This window comes from Narcine bancroftii, chromosome 1 (genome assembly GCF_036971445.1).
Source record: "Narcine bancroftii isolate sNarBan1 chromosome 1, sNarBan1.hap1, whole genome shotgun sequence".
Classification (NCBI taxonomy): Eukaryota; Metazoa; Chordata; class Chondrichthyes; order Torpediniformes; family Narcinidae; genus Narcine; species Narcine bancroftii.
This window is the reverse complement of record NC_091469.1, coordinates 27897334-27916310: the sequence shown is the minus strand read 5'-3', so window position 1 is coordinate 27916310 and position 18977 is coordinate 27897334. Positions and strand designations below refer to the sequence as shown.

The 18977-nt window shown below is 37.9% G+C and overlaps 1 protein-coding gene across 3 annotated transcripts in view; it reads right to left on the bottom strand.

Annotated features, from left to right (window-relative positions):
* Nucleotides 1–18977, bottom strand: part of ecpas (Ecm29 proteasome adaptor and scaffold) — a 151973-nt gene that overhangs the window by 25119 nt on the left and 107877 nt on the right. For all 3 annotated transcript variants that reach the window (XM_069922992.1, XM_069922994.1, XM_069922997.1), the window contains 6 exons: nucleotides 8917–9034; nucleotides 8653–8820; nucleotides 8108–8187; nucleotides 4415–4520; nucleotides 2582–2629; nucleotides 152–273 (listed from right to left, as the gene is read on the bottom strand). In XM_069922992.1, the coding sequence (XP_069779093.1) occupies nucleotides 152–273; nucleotides 2582–2629; nucleotides 4415–4520; nucleotides 8108–8187; nucleotides 8653–8820; nucleotides 8917–9034 (642 nt within the window). The remainder of the gene's footprint in view (nucleotides 1–151; nucleotides 274–2581; nucleotides 2630–4414; nucleotides 4521–8107; nucleotides 8188–8652; nucleotides 8821–8916; nucleotides 9035–18977) is intronic.

The window sequence follows — 18977 nt, the reverse complement described above, 5'->3', positions numbered from 1 at the left end:
ATATGTGCCTTTTATTTAAAAAGTACATAAACAATGGTACTCCTTAAAAATTCCACACAAACATAAGATTTTTAATGTATAAACAATATCCTGAATATAGTCAATGTATTAAAAAAGTACATGATTTATTTTGCTCCTTTAAGGGCTATACCTTATAGAACGAACTTCTGCCACTGGACTAATAATGCCATTGTCCAATAAGCAAGGCAAGAGCACTGCAACGAGTCGCTGACCAGCAGCACCATTGGAAGGTTCACACATTTGAATGCAGACCTACACAAAAAAACTCAAGAAAATGGATTATCATGATTTCCTTTATAACTGCTATTTTTAAAATGTTACACTACAAAAATATATACATAAATAGGACTCCCACTGGCACTCCATTATGATGGACTCTCTTCGCAACAAAGGCCCATTCAGAATCACAGGTTTGTTTCAACTATAGTATTTTGTGATTCTTGAGACAGTGTTCTCACTATTTTCTAAGATCCACACGATTCTAGTTCCTCCATGCAGTAAGGACCCCATTCCATTTTCTCAGTTCTTCCCTCTGTTATATTTACTCTAACCATGAGACATTCTTCAGAATTGCCCCTGAAATGAATTCTTCCTTCCTGAACCATGACTTTCCATCTACCAGTGGTTAGAGCCACTCCCTTGGCTCCTGGACTGAATTTCCTTGGTCCTTACCTTCCATCTCACAAATCTCCTTGTTCAATGGATCATTCTTCACAATTTTTGTTGGCTCCCACAACATTCTACCATCTCCATTCCTCCTCCCCCACCTTTATCCCAATATTGTTCCTTTCATGACTCCCTGGTCTATTCTTCCATCCCCACTCAGTCAATCCTCATTTTCTGGTTCTTTGCCATGAAACTGCAGGAGATACAAGATCTGTCCTTTCTCCACTTCCCACCTCCAGGGATCCAAATCACCCTTTCAGATGAAGCAGCACTTCATTGGCACATCTTCCCATCTAGTGGCTTAAATTTTTTGTTCACAATGTGGTGACCTCTATACTTATGAAATGCAGATTGGGTTATTGGTGCATGTAGGACCTGTGTTCAGTCTGCAGGAGTGACCCTAAGCTTCCAAATACCCACCACTTTAATTAGTTATCTAGTGCCCATTTTGACCTTCTTGCTTGTGGCCTCATCAGGATTGCATTGAGTTTCATTCTACTGTTACTATGAGACTCAAAGCAAGGCTGAAGAACACTTCACCTTCAACCTGTGAGTGATGCAACGTTCTGGACTCAATATTAAATTCTCCAACTTTGCGATGCTTTCTCTTTCTTTCTGCTTGTCATTAGGATGGCTCCATTCTTTCTTATTCTACTTATATATCCCAGCACTTAAGGCATGTCACAAAGCCACAATTTATAAAACATTAAACAGGCTTTCTTTGCTGGTAACTGCTTTCACTTGGTCTCATACTAACAGAGATTTATTTTTGTTCAGCACATTTGTTCCGTACCTTCTCTCCTATTGAACATTAACGTATTTCTCTTTCCATAGGGTTCTGTGACCTAACTCCCCATCGTTGAAATATCAAGTCCTTGTCTACAACATCTCCCTATCTGCACTTTACTCCATTCACACAAACTTCTTTCATTGTTTGCTCTGTAACATTAAAGCTGGGCTTTTCCCCACATTCCGCACCTGTGTCATGCTTCTTAGAAGATTCTTCCTCATTATTCTTTGTCCAACCTCATCATCACATTCTATTCTTTCCTCCCTCATATTGTTATCCACTATTCCCTTAAATTCATCGACACTATTTGTTTCAATTGCAACCTGTGTAAGCAAAGTTGAAGCAAGAGCGACATCTGAACTCTTAAAAAAAAAAAATTGGGTCAACAGTAGGACAGAATCTTTCAAAATTATTTCTTTCTGGATTGAGATGGGGATCCCAAACTTCATTTAAAAAAATGGACATGGGATCAAAACACAGAAAGTATTCATACAAATTAAATTCTACACAGACCTTTATTTAGTAGCACAATTTGATCTTGCACCTGTGATCTGCCAAATCTCCCATTGTACCTTGCTGAGGTACATTAATAAAGAATGGAGTTGATGGGAGAATTACAAAATAAAGTGGAGGGAGATCAGAATTAAAAATAGCTATTTGTATCCTTATGATGAATAGGTTGAAAATAGCATAGGCTGCAAATGTAATAAAGACTACAATATAACAGACATGTTTCCTACCCTTCAAGATAACTACAACATTTTGCTTTTGGTCTGTTGCCAAAATAGAGATTTTTGCTCAAAATTTTCAAAATGTACTCAAAGGCAAAAATATAAATGTGGATTAAGTTGTAAAAGTAACTTCAAATTCAAGGTAAGATTTTGTTGCCATTGTTCAGGCAATTAAGTATCGCAATTATATTTTAACCTGAAAATTTGAAAATTTGCTAATTAATTAAGCCATACTTGTGCTGCATATAATTGGAAGCTTCAGCTGATAACAATGATGTGAATATTAACAATTAATTAACTTTCATTTAATAACTCCATTAGTATGCTGACAAAAATTGTTGATCCTATAATCAATCAAAATAGACATCTTTACCTTACTCAGGGTTTTAAGTGCCTGGTCTGCAGCCTTACGAACAGATTCCTGTCAATTAAGTAAAAGTTCACGTAAAGAATAAAGACATGCACATCCCTAAAATTTTAATATTTAGTTTTTAATTTTTATCAGAGAGAAATAAATATATTTTTCTCCCACATGCACAGAACCCCAGACAGGCCATTCTTCATTTATAACCTTGGCCTTTAATCTTCTCACTGTTAGTGTAACAGCCCCATAAAATTCCAGCTGACCACAGAAAATGGGATCTGCAATCATTAAACTTCGTTTAGAGCTGTGTTTTTTTTCTGTGCTAATGCCCAAATTGGAGGAACATCTAAGGTTTTAACAGAACAGAAAAAGGCCCATTGGCCCATTGAGTTCATACTGTCCATCAATCAGCCATTTACATTCATCCTACATTAAAATCATATTATTTTCAACAAACCCCAGATTCCCTTCCACTCACAAACACACAAGGGGCAATTTACAGTGGGCAAATTAGCTATCATCCCACACGTTTTTGGGATTTAGGAGGAAGTTAGAGCATCCGGAAAAAGCTCATGTGGTGATAGAGAATATGCAAACTCCATACAGGCAAGACCGCGATGTCAAGATTGAACCCAAGTCTCTAGCATTGAAACACTGCCAAAGAAGGGTCAGGAAATCATGTTCAGTAAAATTCTCATTATCCGGAATTCAAACAATTGGCAGCTTCAAGCAACCAGCAAAAAAATTGTGGAAAATAAATGGGTTTACAAAAAAAGCAAATGTTTAAAACTGCCGTCCCCTGGTGGTTAGTTTGCAAATCGTGCAACACGCAATCTCAAGCAACAGCAAATTATTTATCCTGTATCTACCAATCCCAATAGGTGCCAGATACTGGGGGTTTTAATTATTAATGTTATTTATACCCAATTAATCTACACCACTGGTATGTTTTGAATGATGGGAAGAAACTGGAGGGTCCCCAGGGAAAACCCACATAGATACAGGGAGAACATACAAACTCCTTAAAAACAGCGTGGGATTTGAACCCTGGTCCCGATCACTGGTGCTGAAAAGGCATTGAGCTAATCGCTAAGGCAACTGTGTGCAAAGATGATTGGATGCATGCATCTACTTAAGGTAAAATAATGACAGCACTGAGCTCTTATCTGCTTCATCAGTACCCATTAGTTTCTCACAAATGTTTATCTATACCCAGAGACCAAAACTACATCCTCATTCCCATAAAAATCTCAGTTCCACTTTCAGCTTTATCCAACCACTAACAAACTTTCCCTTTTTCTTTTCTATCCAGCATATTCTTCCTTCCAACTGATATGAGGCACTTCCATTTTGTAAGGAGAGCCGTCTAAATGCAAATAATCCTTTGTGAATGCACTGAAGTGTTTGTACATTCTGGAATGTAAGTGAAGAGGAAGATTTGTACGATCTACCAATTTTGTCTTCCAATTTATCAAAATTGTAACATTTATAACCAAAAATATTAATAAATCTACAAGGTCACTATTAAAATTGTTATTTAATTTGAACTTTTATACAAACCATATGGTTTTATTCTGCATTCCGATATTTTAATTAAAAAAAAAACTTTATATTAAAATTACAAAAAAATGCTTGTAAATGTCAAGGTAGAGAGTCATCATGTGCAATTTGGAGACAAGTAACAAATAAATGTGATGTTTTGCAAGCTAGGTGTAAATAGTGGGCACAGATATATAATGAAAGGAATAGAGCAGCAAGGATATACATGGGAAGTTCAAAGCTAACATACTTTTCACTTTCAAACATGGAAGGGTAATTAAAAAAAAGCAATGACCATTGTACCTTTATATCATCTCGTACTCTGAAGAGGGTTTCCCATATTTCTGCTAGCCGGTCAATGATTTCATCCACTTTTCTTCCTCGTAGGAGTTCATTCATTCCTAAACAGCTACAAGCAACAGCAGGCACTTTTACACAAAGCTGGGTGTGCTACTAGAATAGATTTAAACTAAGATAGATTCAGTGAAGCATTAATATTAAGATGGGACAAACAGCAACAGCTCAGATTTTTAAAAATTATGCATGTGCCACAGTATTTTGTGCTCTCAATAGAAATCAAGAAATATATGGAATACATTAAGTATTAAATGTGTAATAAGAAAATAATTATACTCCCACTTTAAGACTTCAGAAGAAAATTCTATTAAATTACTAAATTCCTCTGAGAACTGATACTCGATTCTTCACAATTTATGTGCTGGGTGACCATGTTTAGTGGGAGGGGTTAGATTACTGTGTTTTTTTTCCCTTATTTTCTTATTTCTTTTGTTCTTACTTTTTTTTAACAACTAGAAGAGATTGGTCTATTTAGATAATCATAATGTATATCTCAATGTTAGAATTAGGTAAAATTCTTAAGGATTTTTCACTTTTCTTTTGAGAAATATATAAGACAATGTATAATTTATAAATGACTCATATTCTGTATTGCATTATATAAAAGCTATACAATTAATATCTAAACAAAATACATGTAATATTTCTATCAAATTAATAAAAATATTTTAAAAATAAATTACTAAATTGTATCTCTACTTAGAATTCAAAATGCATCACTTAAAGGAACAGATCTTTTGCAAAATATATTAGAGGCAAAACTTCATAATAGTCTTTAGTCAGCTCGGATGAGAAGGCACTCTTGCCCAATGTCATAGAAGTCTTCAGGCACTTTGTAGTTTAATATAAAAGAAAGTGCTGGAGAAACTCAGCAGGTCACGCAGCGTCTTTTATGGTGAAGATAAGTAACCTACATTTTGGGCCTGAGCCCTTTTACCATAAAGAACACTGCGTGACCTGCTTAGTGTTTTTAATATATATGTAATTAGACTTACAGCATGGTAACAAGCCCTTCCGGCCCATGAAACTGTGCACTCAAATACCCCACTTAACCTACATTTTGAAGCATGGGAGGAAATCCGCGCAGGCACAGGGAGAACATACAAGTTCCTTACAGACCAGATTTGAACCCACTGCACCAGCACATTTGTGTATTAAACTTGCCCAATATGAAAAGGTGCACATTCAAATCCCATTACAGAGACTAAGCACAAGGCATAGGCCAATACTCCCAACTCCTTATTATCAGAGGTGATTCCTTTTGGATGAATGCCTAAGCCAAGACTTATTTTGCCTCTCAGGTAGATGGAAACCATGTTATAGGACAATGTGAAGAAAAAGGTACATCTTGATGTACATTATGATATTTACTTATCTCTCACTCAACAGCACTGAAGCACATCATGGATACAAATTAGTTATTTTCTACATTTCAAAAAAAACCTGACTGTGCCTTAAATGCTCTTTATTTGATTAAATATATATTTAGAACGTGCTCATGGATAAGAAGTCTTCTTTTTTATCTTTTATAACGTACGCATGATCATATTTCCTTTAGCTGCTATGCTTGAGGCTGATCGCTGAAAATGACATAACTTAATTGCTGAGGCTTGGTGCAAACTCATAGCAAATAACAAGGAGAGAAAATAAAATCACCAATTAAAACTTGAACACAAGCTGCTGGGAGAACACTCAGCAGGTCAAGCAGGATCACTGAAATCCTATTCATCCCCAAACACAATTATGATGTCAGTGTTCTTGTGCAATAAGATTTGATGATGAATTAAAAGTCAAACCCAACTCAAAACAAAATATTAAAAGACTTTTTTCCACTCGTTCCACACTTTTCCTAGGAATGTGATATACTGAAAGCTTAATGTCAACTGTTATTAGTGCAATATTCATCCCGTTTATAGCATTCTTTTTCTTAATGTTCCCTCTACCCTTCTTCTCAAATGTAATTTTCAACACTATTATGTTCTCAAATTAAATGTCATGATACAGGTAGGAAATGTTAATTATTCCAACAATGTCCATATTTGACAAATGAATAAAATTTTGAAAGAACAATGCTTCAGAGCAGATAATTCCCAAAAGACAAACTATCTGCTGCCAATAGACTTAACATTGTGAAAATCAGTTATATTTGTGACAGATTATGTGGTGTTTGTATTGTATAGAATATGTTTTTGGGAGATAAATTGGGGCAGGTTTTTTAGTGTAGGTCACATACAAACACTTCAAAACAGATCTTATTTAAAATACTGGAACTCTGCTCATGCTAGACAGGCCGGCTCTAAGAGCCTTTGCAATAACTTTGGAGAGTGCCCAAGAGACTTCACTAATGGATTGTTGTTTACAAAAAGGCAACAGATGAAAGAACTCGTCAGAGCCGTAGGCTGTCTGGAGGGGAGCTTGCTGTTCTAGGAGGGTCATGTGGTTTTGCAAGCAGAGAGAGAATTCAGTTCTGCAGTTATACAGTCAGCAACAGCAGCTGGGACTGGAACAGGACAAGCTGGAAAACTTGTGGAAAAACACCATTTGGAAGACGGGTTGTGAGTGCTTAGTTCACCCTGGTCAAAGCCCTTATGGTTCATACAAGAGGAGAGGACTGGCTGCCTAATGTTTCATTTGAAATAAGATAAACAAAAAGAAACTCTGTGGTGATCTGAAAGAAAGAGGTTATCATCTGGAAAACCCTGATGGGGCAAGTTTCTTTGGAAAGACACTGAAGTGGCTGATTAAAAGAGATCAGTTTGTGTCCAGGACAACAAATCTCTCTCTGAAAAACCGACAAAAACCTTCCTGAGCAGGAACCATTTACCTTTCAAGTACCAAAGCCTGGTGAATTTCATAAATGTTAAATTCTGTGCACAGTATAAGAATTGCCTGCAACCAGTAAACTTGAAGGAATGCGAAATAAGATTGGACTGTGAATCAAAGAACCTTTCTGAACTTACACACACACGCGCTTAGAATTAGAAGGGGGTTAAGTTAGGTTAGTTAATAGTGATAAGTTAGTGTTATCCTGTTTTCATGTTTAAAGATAATTAAAAGCAACTTTTTATTAAGTAACCATTTGTCTGTTGAATATCTATTGCTGCTGGGTTTTGGGGTCCCCAGGGATCGTAAGTTATTGCATACAATAAGACAACACAAAATACTAAGAATCACAATTTACTGCAACTTTAAAAAAAAAAGTTTTTAAGACTTTTTAAAAACACAGATAAGTAGTTAGATTTCAGGAGTATTGCAGCTGTGATTCAATTTGCCTTGACAATGGGTAATCATATGTTTATGAACCAATCTCTTCAGCATTTAACAATATAGCTAAATACCTGGATGAATTACCAAAGTTATTTTCCATTTTCTTTACAATCCTGTTTTTATTCCCTCTCTAGTGAAAGGACACATTTTATGTTACAATATACCCATGCAGTTGCCTTTAAACATTGCCCTTTTAGAATAACTGCTGGACCACTAGAAACCTGTGCATATGTTCTCCTTGCATAACCTTGGAATAGGCAGGACAATGCAATGCAGACAACTGCATAAAAACATAAATATCATCATGATTATGGAACTATACATCAGTCCTATAAATTATGCTGCTCTTCTGCAACACTCAATGATAAATACCTGGATTCACGAACACGCCAAAGACTGTTGGTTAAATTGGATATTAGATCTTCAAGGATCTCCTTTAAGTATTTATCTATCTGTTAGAAGAAACATATTATTAATTCTTTCTAACATTTTTAAAAGTTTAAAAAGGTTTTGCTTCAAAGCTACAAAGGCCTTCTGAACTAGCCTAGTGGTCTCTCTGTTCAGGATTTCACATAAATTCATTTTTGAAAGAACACTGCTTCAAAGCAAACAGTTTAATCCCGCAAAGACATTCATATGTAGCATGAATACCTGATGAATTGTCCTTTTAAGGAATATCACACCTCTGAATTTTACTCTTTGAAAACATTATTGATCACTACTTGTTAAAAGTCGAGGTGGAAGCCACTTGAAATGAGATATTTTTGCTTTGTATAATAAGTAACTGAGGCCAATGTCAACTGGTCCAAATAAAAAATTAACATGTTTGGAATGGAAAGGCTCCAAATAATGTTATCCAATCAATAACTGAGAAAGCAAATACAAACATTTTAGAACTGAATAAAACAAACACTTACAGCACTTTTATCTGTGACAAGAGCATTCCAAATACTAGTCATTGCTTGTCGGATCCCAGAATTTGGATCAAACTGGTATCGGTAAAGTCGTGGTACAAGTTGAGATAAATAGGGAGCTAATTGCTCTTCTGCTTTTGTTGCTATGACGTTGAAACCAAAAGCAGCACCCTACAGAGATAAGCAGCAGCCATTGAATAATCATATCACTATGCTCTAATTATCAACATAAAACGCTGGTAATCTTGATCATCAAACATAATTTACCTTTCGAGAGTTCCACATTGCATGATGATTGGCCAAGTTCATGAATTTGTAAACAAGATCAGGTTGATTGAGATCACTGGCAAGACTGCAAAGTTCTTTGTAGGTTGACAATCCCTGTCTAGTTAAGGCAAAAAGGCAAGTCAATAGTTGGTTAAGCACCAGCATTCACTACTAGCTTTACACTAGTGAAAACAAAAGAAAATGGTGAGGGAGGAAAGATAATTTAATATTTCCCAGAAATAGAAGATAAACATTTATGCTTTTATTCAAACATGAAAGAAAACACACCCAAGGGGATATGAAAGATACTGTTGAAATGCAAGAGCAGCAACTTATGGTGGAGTTTTCTGCCTTTTAAGAAAATACATTTAAATTTGTAATCAATACAATTCCCAAAATCTTTACATCCACTTCCAACTTTTATTCTCTCCTTCACTGATTACAACTATAGACATTAATTTTTCTCCCCATCCATTTTCAATTATAGTTTCTTAAGTGTTTCCTTATCATATATACTCATGTAATAGTTGATCCTGTATAAAAGTTGACCCCCCCTTTGTCGACCCAAAAAAATGCTTATTTTCCATATAATGCATGTAAAACTTTGGCACAAAAATATAAAAATATGTCAGGAAGGGTCACAACTTCTCTTTGCAGTTCAGCTTGCATATAGCACTCTTAGTTTCAAAACTTTGCCTCAGTTTGTTTCAAGATGCCCATCAGAAAAACAATATACAGCAGCATTTAAAATAAAAGTTGTTAAAATTGCTGAGAAGATAAATAACAGTGCAACAACAAGAGCAATGTGTGTATTGGCGAAATATGTGAGAGACTGGAGAAAAATATCAAACAAACCAGATAATGCCGAAAAGAAAGTGAGCTGAGAGTTCAAACCTAGCAAGTGACCACAATTGGAAAAAAAAGTTACTGAGTGGGTGTTTAAAAATCGCCAAGATAGAAAATGTGTTACTCGTGGTGCCATTCGAATCCATGTACAAAAGGATGCAAGGAAGAAAAGAATTTAGAATTTCATGGCAAGTGCTGGATGATGCTTGAGGTTCATGAGATGGTACGACCGCACTAGGCAGAAAATTAAGATTTCACAAAAGCTGCCACTGATCTGGATGATAAAATCACCAGTTTGTAATCAAGCATTGGAAGAAAGAAGGCAAAAAGTTATCATACCTTGGGAACAAGGATGAAACACCAATTGCATTTGACATGCCAGATAATTGAACAGTGAACCAAAAAGGAGAAAAAAAGTATTGATGAAAACCAGTTGTCACAGAGCACCTACGGCATAAGTGGTATGTGAGCAGAAAGAAAAAAGTTGAAAACTACTGCTTTAGTTCTTTCTTGTATGGCTGATGGTACTAAATTAAAGTCGATGGTTCTTTTTAAGAGAAACACTTGGCCAGAGGAGTAATTGCCAAAAGGAATTGTTGTCCATGCACATCCACAAGGCTGGACAGATGAAGGATGATATAGAAAATGGATGAAGGAAGTTTAAAAGTTGTGACCTGGTGGCCTAATCAAGAAAAAGAGTTTGCTCGTATGGGATCAGTTTAGGACACATCTAGTGAAGAATGTTCTTGATGACCTCTGATTACAAAACATTCATGTGGCTGTAATTCCCGGTGGACTTGCAAGTATTTGCCAACCAAATGACGTTAATATCAATAGTATATTTAAGAACAGGCTGACTTCCAGGTCCTCCATCAGCCAGCTCCCCACCATGACCACACAAAACGCAAAACGGTCAACCAGTTTACCTATCTCGGCTGCACCATTTAATCGGATGCAAGGATCGACAACGAGATAGACAACAGACTCGCCAAGGCAAATAGCGCCTTTGGAAGACTACACAAAAGAGTCTGGAAAAACAACCAACTGAAAAACCTCACAAAGATTAGCGTATACAAAGCCGTTGTCATACCCACACTCCTGTTCGGCTCCGAATCATGGGTTCTCTACCGGCATCACCTATGGCTCCTAGAACGCTTCCACCAGCGTTGTCTCCCCTCCATCTTCAACATTCATTGGAGCGACTTCATCCCTAACATCGAAGTACTCGAGATGGCAGAGGTCAACAGCATCGAATCCACGCTGCTGAAGATCAAACTGTGCTGGGTAGGTCACGTCTCCAGAATGGAGGACCATCGCCTTCCCAAGATCGTGTTATATGGCGAGCTCTCCACTGGCCACCGTGACAGAGGAGCACCAAAGAAGAGGTACAAGGACTGCCTAAAGAAATCTCTTGGTGCCTGCCCCATTGACCACCGCCAGTGGGCTGATATCGGCTCAAACCGTGCATCTTGGCGCCTCACAGTTCGGCGGGCAGCAACCTCCTTTGAAGAAGACCGCAGAGCCCACCTCACTGACAAAAGGCAAAGGAGGAAAAACCCAACACCCAACCCCAACCCACCAATTTTCCCTTGCAACCGCTGCAACCGTGTCTGCCTGTCCCGCATCGGACTTGTCAGCCACAAACGAGCCTGCAGCTGACGTGGACATTTACCCCTCCATAAATCTTCGTCCGCGAAGCCAAGCCAAAGAAAGAAGAAAAGAATTTAAGAACACAAGGAAGAGATAGAGTAACTGGATACGTGAAAGAGAAAAAAACATACATAAAATGAGGCAGTGTGTGGGCTTCATCACTGTATCAGATTTGTGAATGGATCATTGATTCATAGAAGGAAATGAAATCTGACATTGTCAAATCATTCAAGAAACGTGGCATTTCAAATGCATTTGATGCTGCAGAAGATCTATGGGATGAAGAAGAAGCAGATGCACTAGCTCAGGCTTCATCTTCATCACAGATGATGAAGCATATCCCTATGAGGATACCATTCATCCAGATGATTATGATGCTTTATTCAGTGCTGAAGATGTTAAATGAAGTTTTGTGTTTGAAAGCCTTATTATGGTAACTGTTTACTTCACTATTTTGCATGCATACTGTGAATAAAAACTTATTACCGGTAATTATTTTTGTTTCTATTGTCATTATTTATTTTGATAATTTATGGTTTAAAATGCATTATAAACAAAAATGCAGTAAAGAAAATGATACTGTGAACCAGAAGATGAAATTATGGCTAAGGTTTATATGAGTGGAGCTGAGGAATGGGAAAGGTGTGATCACACTGATAGGGTTGTATTATAGACTACCTAATAGTCAGAATTGGAGGAGCAAAGCTCTAGAGAGACAGCAGACCGATACAAGAAACAGAAAGTTGTGATAGCAGGAGATTTTTAACTTTCTACATAGTGACTGCAGAAAGGTGCTGGATGGCTTGGAGTTTGTCAAATGTGTTCAGGAAAGTTTTCTAAATCAATATATATAGAAGTACCAACAAGAGAGGATGCAATACTTGATCTCCTGAACCAGACAGGTCAGGTGGCAGAAGTATATGTATGCAAACATTTTGGGTCCAGTGACATAATGTCATCAGTTTCGTTAATTATGGTTAAGGTTAGATCTGGTCCTCAAGTTAAGATTCTAAAGTGGTGAAAGGCCAATTCTGTGGAAATGAGAAAGGATCTAGAAAGAGTGAATTGGGATAAGTTGTTTTCTGGCAAGGATTTGTTCAGTAAGTGGAAGGCCTTCAAAGTTGACATTTTGAGAGTACAGAGTTTGTATGTTCCTGTCAGGATTAAAGGCAAAGTTAACAGGCATAGAGAACTTTGGTTTTCAAGTGATAGTGGCAATCTGCATAGGAGGTATCGGTAACAAGGAGCAAATTGGGTACCAGAAGAGTATAGAAAATATTAAAAAATACTTAAGGAAATCAAGAGGCAAAAAGAAGACATGAAATTGCTTTGGCAGATAATGTCACAGTAAACCCGAAGGGTTTCTACAAGTATGCTAAGAATAAAAGGATAGTAAGGGGCAAAATTGGTCCCCTGAGGATCAGAGTGGTCATCTATGTGTGGAGCCTTACAAAATGGGGAGATTTTAAATACTTTTCTTTGCATCAGCATTTACTCAGGAAACTGGTATAGTGTATAAGGAATGAGGGGAAATAAACAGTAGTGTCATGTAATATATAGAGATTAAAGAGGAGGGGGGTGCTTGCTGCCTTACAACAAATAAAGGATGATAAATCCCTGCGGGCCTGACTTGATATTCCCTCAGATCTTGAGGGAAACTAGTGTAGAAATTGCAGGGGCCCTGGCAGAAATATTTACAGTGTCCTTAGCTATGGGTGAGGTCCTGGAGCATTGGATGGTAGCTCAAGTTGTTCCGTTGTTTAAAAAAGGCTCCAAAGGTAAACCAGGAAATTACAGGCTAGTGAGCCTGACATCAATAGTAGGTGAATTATTGGAGGGTATTCTGAGAGATCATATGCACAAGTATTTTGGTAGCCAAGTGCTGATTAAGGATAATCAACATGGCTTTGTTCATGATAGGCCATGCTTAATGAATCTTATAGAGTTTTTTGAGGGTGTTACCAAGAAAGTAGATGAAGGAAAGGCTATGAATGTTATCTACATGGACTTTAGTAAGGCCTTTGACAAGGTCCCACATGGGAGGTTAGTTCAGAAGGTTCAGACACTAGGAATCCATGGAGATATTGTAAACTTGATTCAAAATTGGCTGAATGGGAGAAGACAGAGAGTGGTAGTGGATGATTGCTTCTCAGACTGGAGGCCTGTGGTTAGTGGTGTGCTTCAGGGATCAGTGCTAGGGCCATTGTTGTTTGCTGTCTCTATCAATGATCTGGATGATAATGTGGTAAATTAGATCAGTAAGTTTGCTGATGACACTAAGATTGGAGGTGTTGCAGAAGGATTTGGACCAACTGGAAAAATGGGCCTGAAAATGGAAGATGGAATTTAATGCAGACAGGTGTGAGGTGTTGCAATTTGGAAGGACAAACCAAGGTAGGACATAAACAGTAAATGGTAGGGCACCGAGGAGTGCAGAGGAACAAATGGATCTGAGAATACAGATACATAATTCTCTGAAAGTGGCATCACAGGTAGACAAGATTGTAAAGGAAGCTTTTGGCATCTTGGCCTTCATATTTGGATAATGAAGAAGGTTTTCAAGGATTGCAGAGGGATTTGGGCTGCTTAGAAAAGTGGGCTGAAAAATGGCAGATGGAATTTAATGCTGATAAGGGTGAGGTGCTTCATTTTGGTAAGAATAATAATAATAATAATAACAATTACAGCACGGAAACAGGCCATTAGGCCCTTCTAGTCCGCACCGAACCAAACACCCCTTTCTAATCCCACCTCCCTGCACAATGCCCATAACCCTCCATCTTCCTCTCATCCATATACCTGTCCAACCTTTTCTTAAATAATACAATTGACTCCGCCGCCACTATTTCTCCCGGAAGATCATTCCACACAGCTACCACTCTCTGAGTAAAGAAGTTCCCCCTCATGTTACCTCTAAACCTCTGCCCCTTAACTCTTAACTCATGTCCTCTTGTTTTAATCTTTCCTCCTCTTAACGGAAATAGTCTATCCACATCCACTCTGTCTATCCCTTTCATAATCTTAAATACTTCTATCAAATCCCCTCTCAACCTTCTACGCTCCAAAGAATAAAGACCCAATCTGTCCAATCTCTCCCCATACTCCAGATGCTTAAACCCAGGCAACATTCTGGTAAACCTTCTCTGCACTCTCTCCACTCTGTTTATATCCTTCCTATAATTAGGCGACCAGAACTGCACACAGAACTCCAAATTAGGCCGCACCAACGTCTTATACAATCTCAACATCACCTCCCAACTCCTATATTCCATGCAATGATTGATAAAGGCCAGCATACTAAAAGCCTTCTTCACCACCCTATTCACGTGAGTTTCTACCTTCAGGGAACGATGTACCGTCACTCCTAAATCTTTCTGCTCTTCTGTATTCCTCAATGCTCTCCCATTTACCACATATGTCCTATTCTGATTCTTCTTACCAAAATGAAGCACCTCACACTTATCAGCATTAAATTCCATCTGCCATTTTTCAGCCCACTTTTCTAAGCAGCCCAAATCCCTCTGCAATCCTAGAAAACCTTCTTCATTATCCACTATTCCACCTATCTTAGTATCGTCTGCATATTTACTAATCCAATTCACCACCCCATCATCTAGATCATTAATGTATATAACGAACAACAATGGGCCCAATACAGATCCTTGAGGCACACCACTGGTCACCGGCCTCCAACCTGACAGACAATTATCCACTACCACTCTCTGCCCTCTCCCTTTCAGCCAATGTTCAATCCATTTGACTATCTCAAAATTTATACCTAAAGACTGCACCTTCCTAACTAACCTTCCATGTGGTACCTTATCGAAGGCCTTACTGAAGTCCATATAGACAACATCCACTGCGCTACCCTCATCCACATTCCTAGTCACCTCTTCAAAAAATTCAATCAGATTGGTCAAACATGACCTTCCTCCCACAAATCCATGTTGAGTACTCCTGATCAGACCCTGTCTATCCAGATGTTTATAAGTACTATCTCTAAGAATTTTCTCCATTAATTTACCTACCACAGACGTCAAACTTACAGGCCGATAGTTGCCAGGCTTCCTCCTTGAACCCTTTTTAAATAACGGAACCACATGCGCAATGCGCCAATCCTCCGGCACTATCCCCATATCTAATGACATTCGAAAAATTACCGCCAGAGCCTCTGCTATTTCCTCCTTCACTTCTCTCAATGTCCTGGGGAAGATCCCGTCTGGTCCTGGAGACTTATCCACCTTTATATTCTTCAAAAGCCTTAAAACTACACCTTTTGTAATCTCTATATTCCCCATATTTACCCAATTTGCTTTTTTTATCCCACATCTCCCAATATCCTTCTCCTTAGTGAATACCGAAGAAAAGAAACTGTTCAATATCTCCCCCATTTCTCTAGGTTCCACACACAGTTTTCCACTCTGATTTTCTAAGGGACCAATTTTGTCTCTAGCTTTCCTCTTACCATTAACATATTTGTAGAACTCTTTTGGATTTGTTTTCACCCTGCTTGCCATAGTTTTCTCGTACCTTCTTTTAGCTTTCCTAATTCCTCTCTTAAGATTCCTCTTACATTCAATGTATCTTTCAAACATCTCCTTAACTCCATGCTTCTTATATCTAATGTACGCCTCCCTTTTTCTTCGAACCAAGTTTCCAATATTCCTTGAAAACCACGGCTCTCTCAAACCTTTTGCCCCTCCTTTTAACCTAACAGGAACATAAAGCTTTTGCACTCTCAAAATCTGATCTTTAAAAGACTTCCATCTCTCTACTACATCCTGCCCATAAAACAAATTGTCCCAATGCACACCCTGCAAGTCCTTTCGCATCTCCTCAAATCTAGCTTTTCCCCAATCAAAAACCTCAATCCTTGGCCCTGATTTCTCTCTTTCCATAATGACATTGAAGCTGATGGCATTATGATCACTGGACCCGAAGTGCTCGCCAACACTAACCTCCGTCACTTGACCCATCCCATTTGCCAACAGTAGATCTAACACTGCTCCTTCTCTGGTCGGCACCTCTACATATTGTTGTAAAAAACTATCTTGCACACATTTCACAAACTCTAACCCATCCATTCCTTTCACAGAATGTGTTTCCCAATCTATATGTGGAAAATTAAAATCTCCCATAATTACAACCAGAATCAGAATAGGACATATGTGGTAAATGGGAGAGCATTGAGGAATGCAGAAGAGCAGAAAGATTTAGGAGTAACGGTACATCGTTCCCTGAAGGTAGAAACTCACGTGAATAGGGTGGTGAAGAAGGCTTTTAGTATGCTGGCCTTTATCAATCATTGCATGGAATATAGGAGTTGGGAGGTGATGTTGAGATTGTATAAGACGTTGGTGCGGCCTAATTTGGAGTTCTGTGTGCAGTTCTGGTCGCCTAATTATAGGAAGGATATAAACAGAGTGGAGAGAGTGCAGAGAAGGTTTACCAGAATGTTGCCTGGGTTTAAGCATCTGGAGTATGGGGAGAGATTGGACAGATTGGGTCTTTATTCTTTGGAGCGTAGAAGGTTGAGAGGGGATTTGATAGAAGTATTTAAGATTATGAAAGGGATAGACAGAATGGATGTGGATAGATTATTTCCGTTAAGAGGAGGAAAGATTAAAACAAGAGGACATGAGTTAAGAATTAAGGGGCAGAGGTTTAGAGGTAACATGAGGGGGAACTTCTTTACTCAGAGAGTGGTAGCCGTGTGGAATGATCTTCCAGGAGAAATAGTGGCGGCGGAGTCAATTGTATTATTTAAGAAAAGGTTGGACAGGTATATGGATGAGAAGAAGATGGAGGGTTATGGGCATTGTGCAGGGAGGTGGGACTAGAAAGGGGTGTTTGGTTCGGTGCGGACTAGAAGGGCCTAACGGCCTGTTTCCGTGCTGTAATTGTTATGTTATGTTATAAATCAAAGTATTGAGTATAGGAGATGGGATGTAATTATGAGGTTGCACAAGATATTGGTGAGTCCAAATTTGGAGTATTGTGTGCAGTTCGTCGCCCAACTACAGGAAAGATATCAGTAAGACGGAAAGAGTGAAGAGAAGATTTACTCGGATGTTGCTGGGTCTTCAGGAGAATGAGTTACCGGAAAATATTAAACAGGTTAAGACATTATTCCTTGGAGTAATGTCGTTACTCCAAGGGGAGATTCAATAGAAGTTTACAAAATTATGAGGGGTATATAAAAGTAAGTGCGAGTAGGCTCTTTCCACTGAGATTAGGAGAAATAAGTATGAGAGGACGTGGCTTTAGGGTGAAAGGTTTAGGGGAACTTCTTCACTCAGAGAGTGGTATGAGCGTGGAATGAACTGCCATCTGAAGTGGTAAATGCAGGCTCACTGTTTAGGTTTTAAGGATAGATACATGGATGGGAAAGGTCTGAAGGGTAAGGGTGCAGGTCAATGGGATTAGCGGAATAATATTTCGGCACAGATTAGAAGGGCTGAATGACCTGTTTTCTGTGCTTATGGGGTTCTCTGGTACTAATGCGAGCAGGTACGGTGTGAGCCGTGTAAAATTCGACTCCCCAAAATTTAACCTGAAAAATTGGTCCCAAAAACGTGACTATTAAATGAGTATATATATAGCGTTTCTCTCCTGGCAAAATGGAGCAGGTTAATATGCATTATCCAGCTTTCTTCAAGTATGTTATGAAAACTTATAAAACATAAAATACTCATATTGGTAATTCATATTTTTAAATCACAACCTGTGTTTTAATCAAGTCCCTTTAACGTGGCACATTTCTTTCCTTTTAATAGTTTCCAACAATGATCCTGGTTTTCAAACTTTGATGATCTTAATATGTATTATTAACATTGTTTGATTATATTTTAAGATTCAAATATTTCTAGGAGAAAATGCATGAAAATGGTTATTACCTTTTTTTTAAAAATTGATGTGTATTAATTTCCCTCTGTGGGAAAATTACTTTGAAAGCAATTCAGTTAAAACTCGGAAGGCAAAATATATGGAAATTGCAGTTTAAGTTATTCATCTTCCCAAACTGGAAAAGGCAGAACTGGATTTTTTGAAGCTAAGGAAATTTGGTCAGGCACATCAGAAACTTATGCAGGAAATTTTACGAGCACAGACTAAATCAATAGTGGTTGATGCATATACTGCAATGCAGTTATTTCACATTTTGGATAGTTGTGAGGAAATTAAAGATCTAAGGACAATGAATGAGAAGATTACCACTAAATTAAATAGAAAATTCAAAATAAACCTTTTTCTTTCTCAAAGAATGCCAAAACATTGAATTTGATACTAGTGGCAGTAGTTGAGTAAATAATGTGAACAATTGAGAGGAAGCTGGTTAAATCTGGGGAGAAAAGATTAGAAGGATATGATAAAAATTGGATGAAAAGTGGAGGTATGTAAACAATGCTACAGATCATTTCTGCGCTACAAATTCCAATAGACTATGAGAATGACTAATAGAAGTTATTCCAACACTGAATTCCAAATTCAACTTTGCTGTACACATATTTAGTTGCTCCAATTAAACATTCATAAAAATATAAATTTTCAGAAATGTTTCATAAATA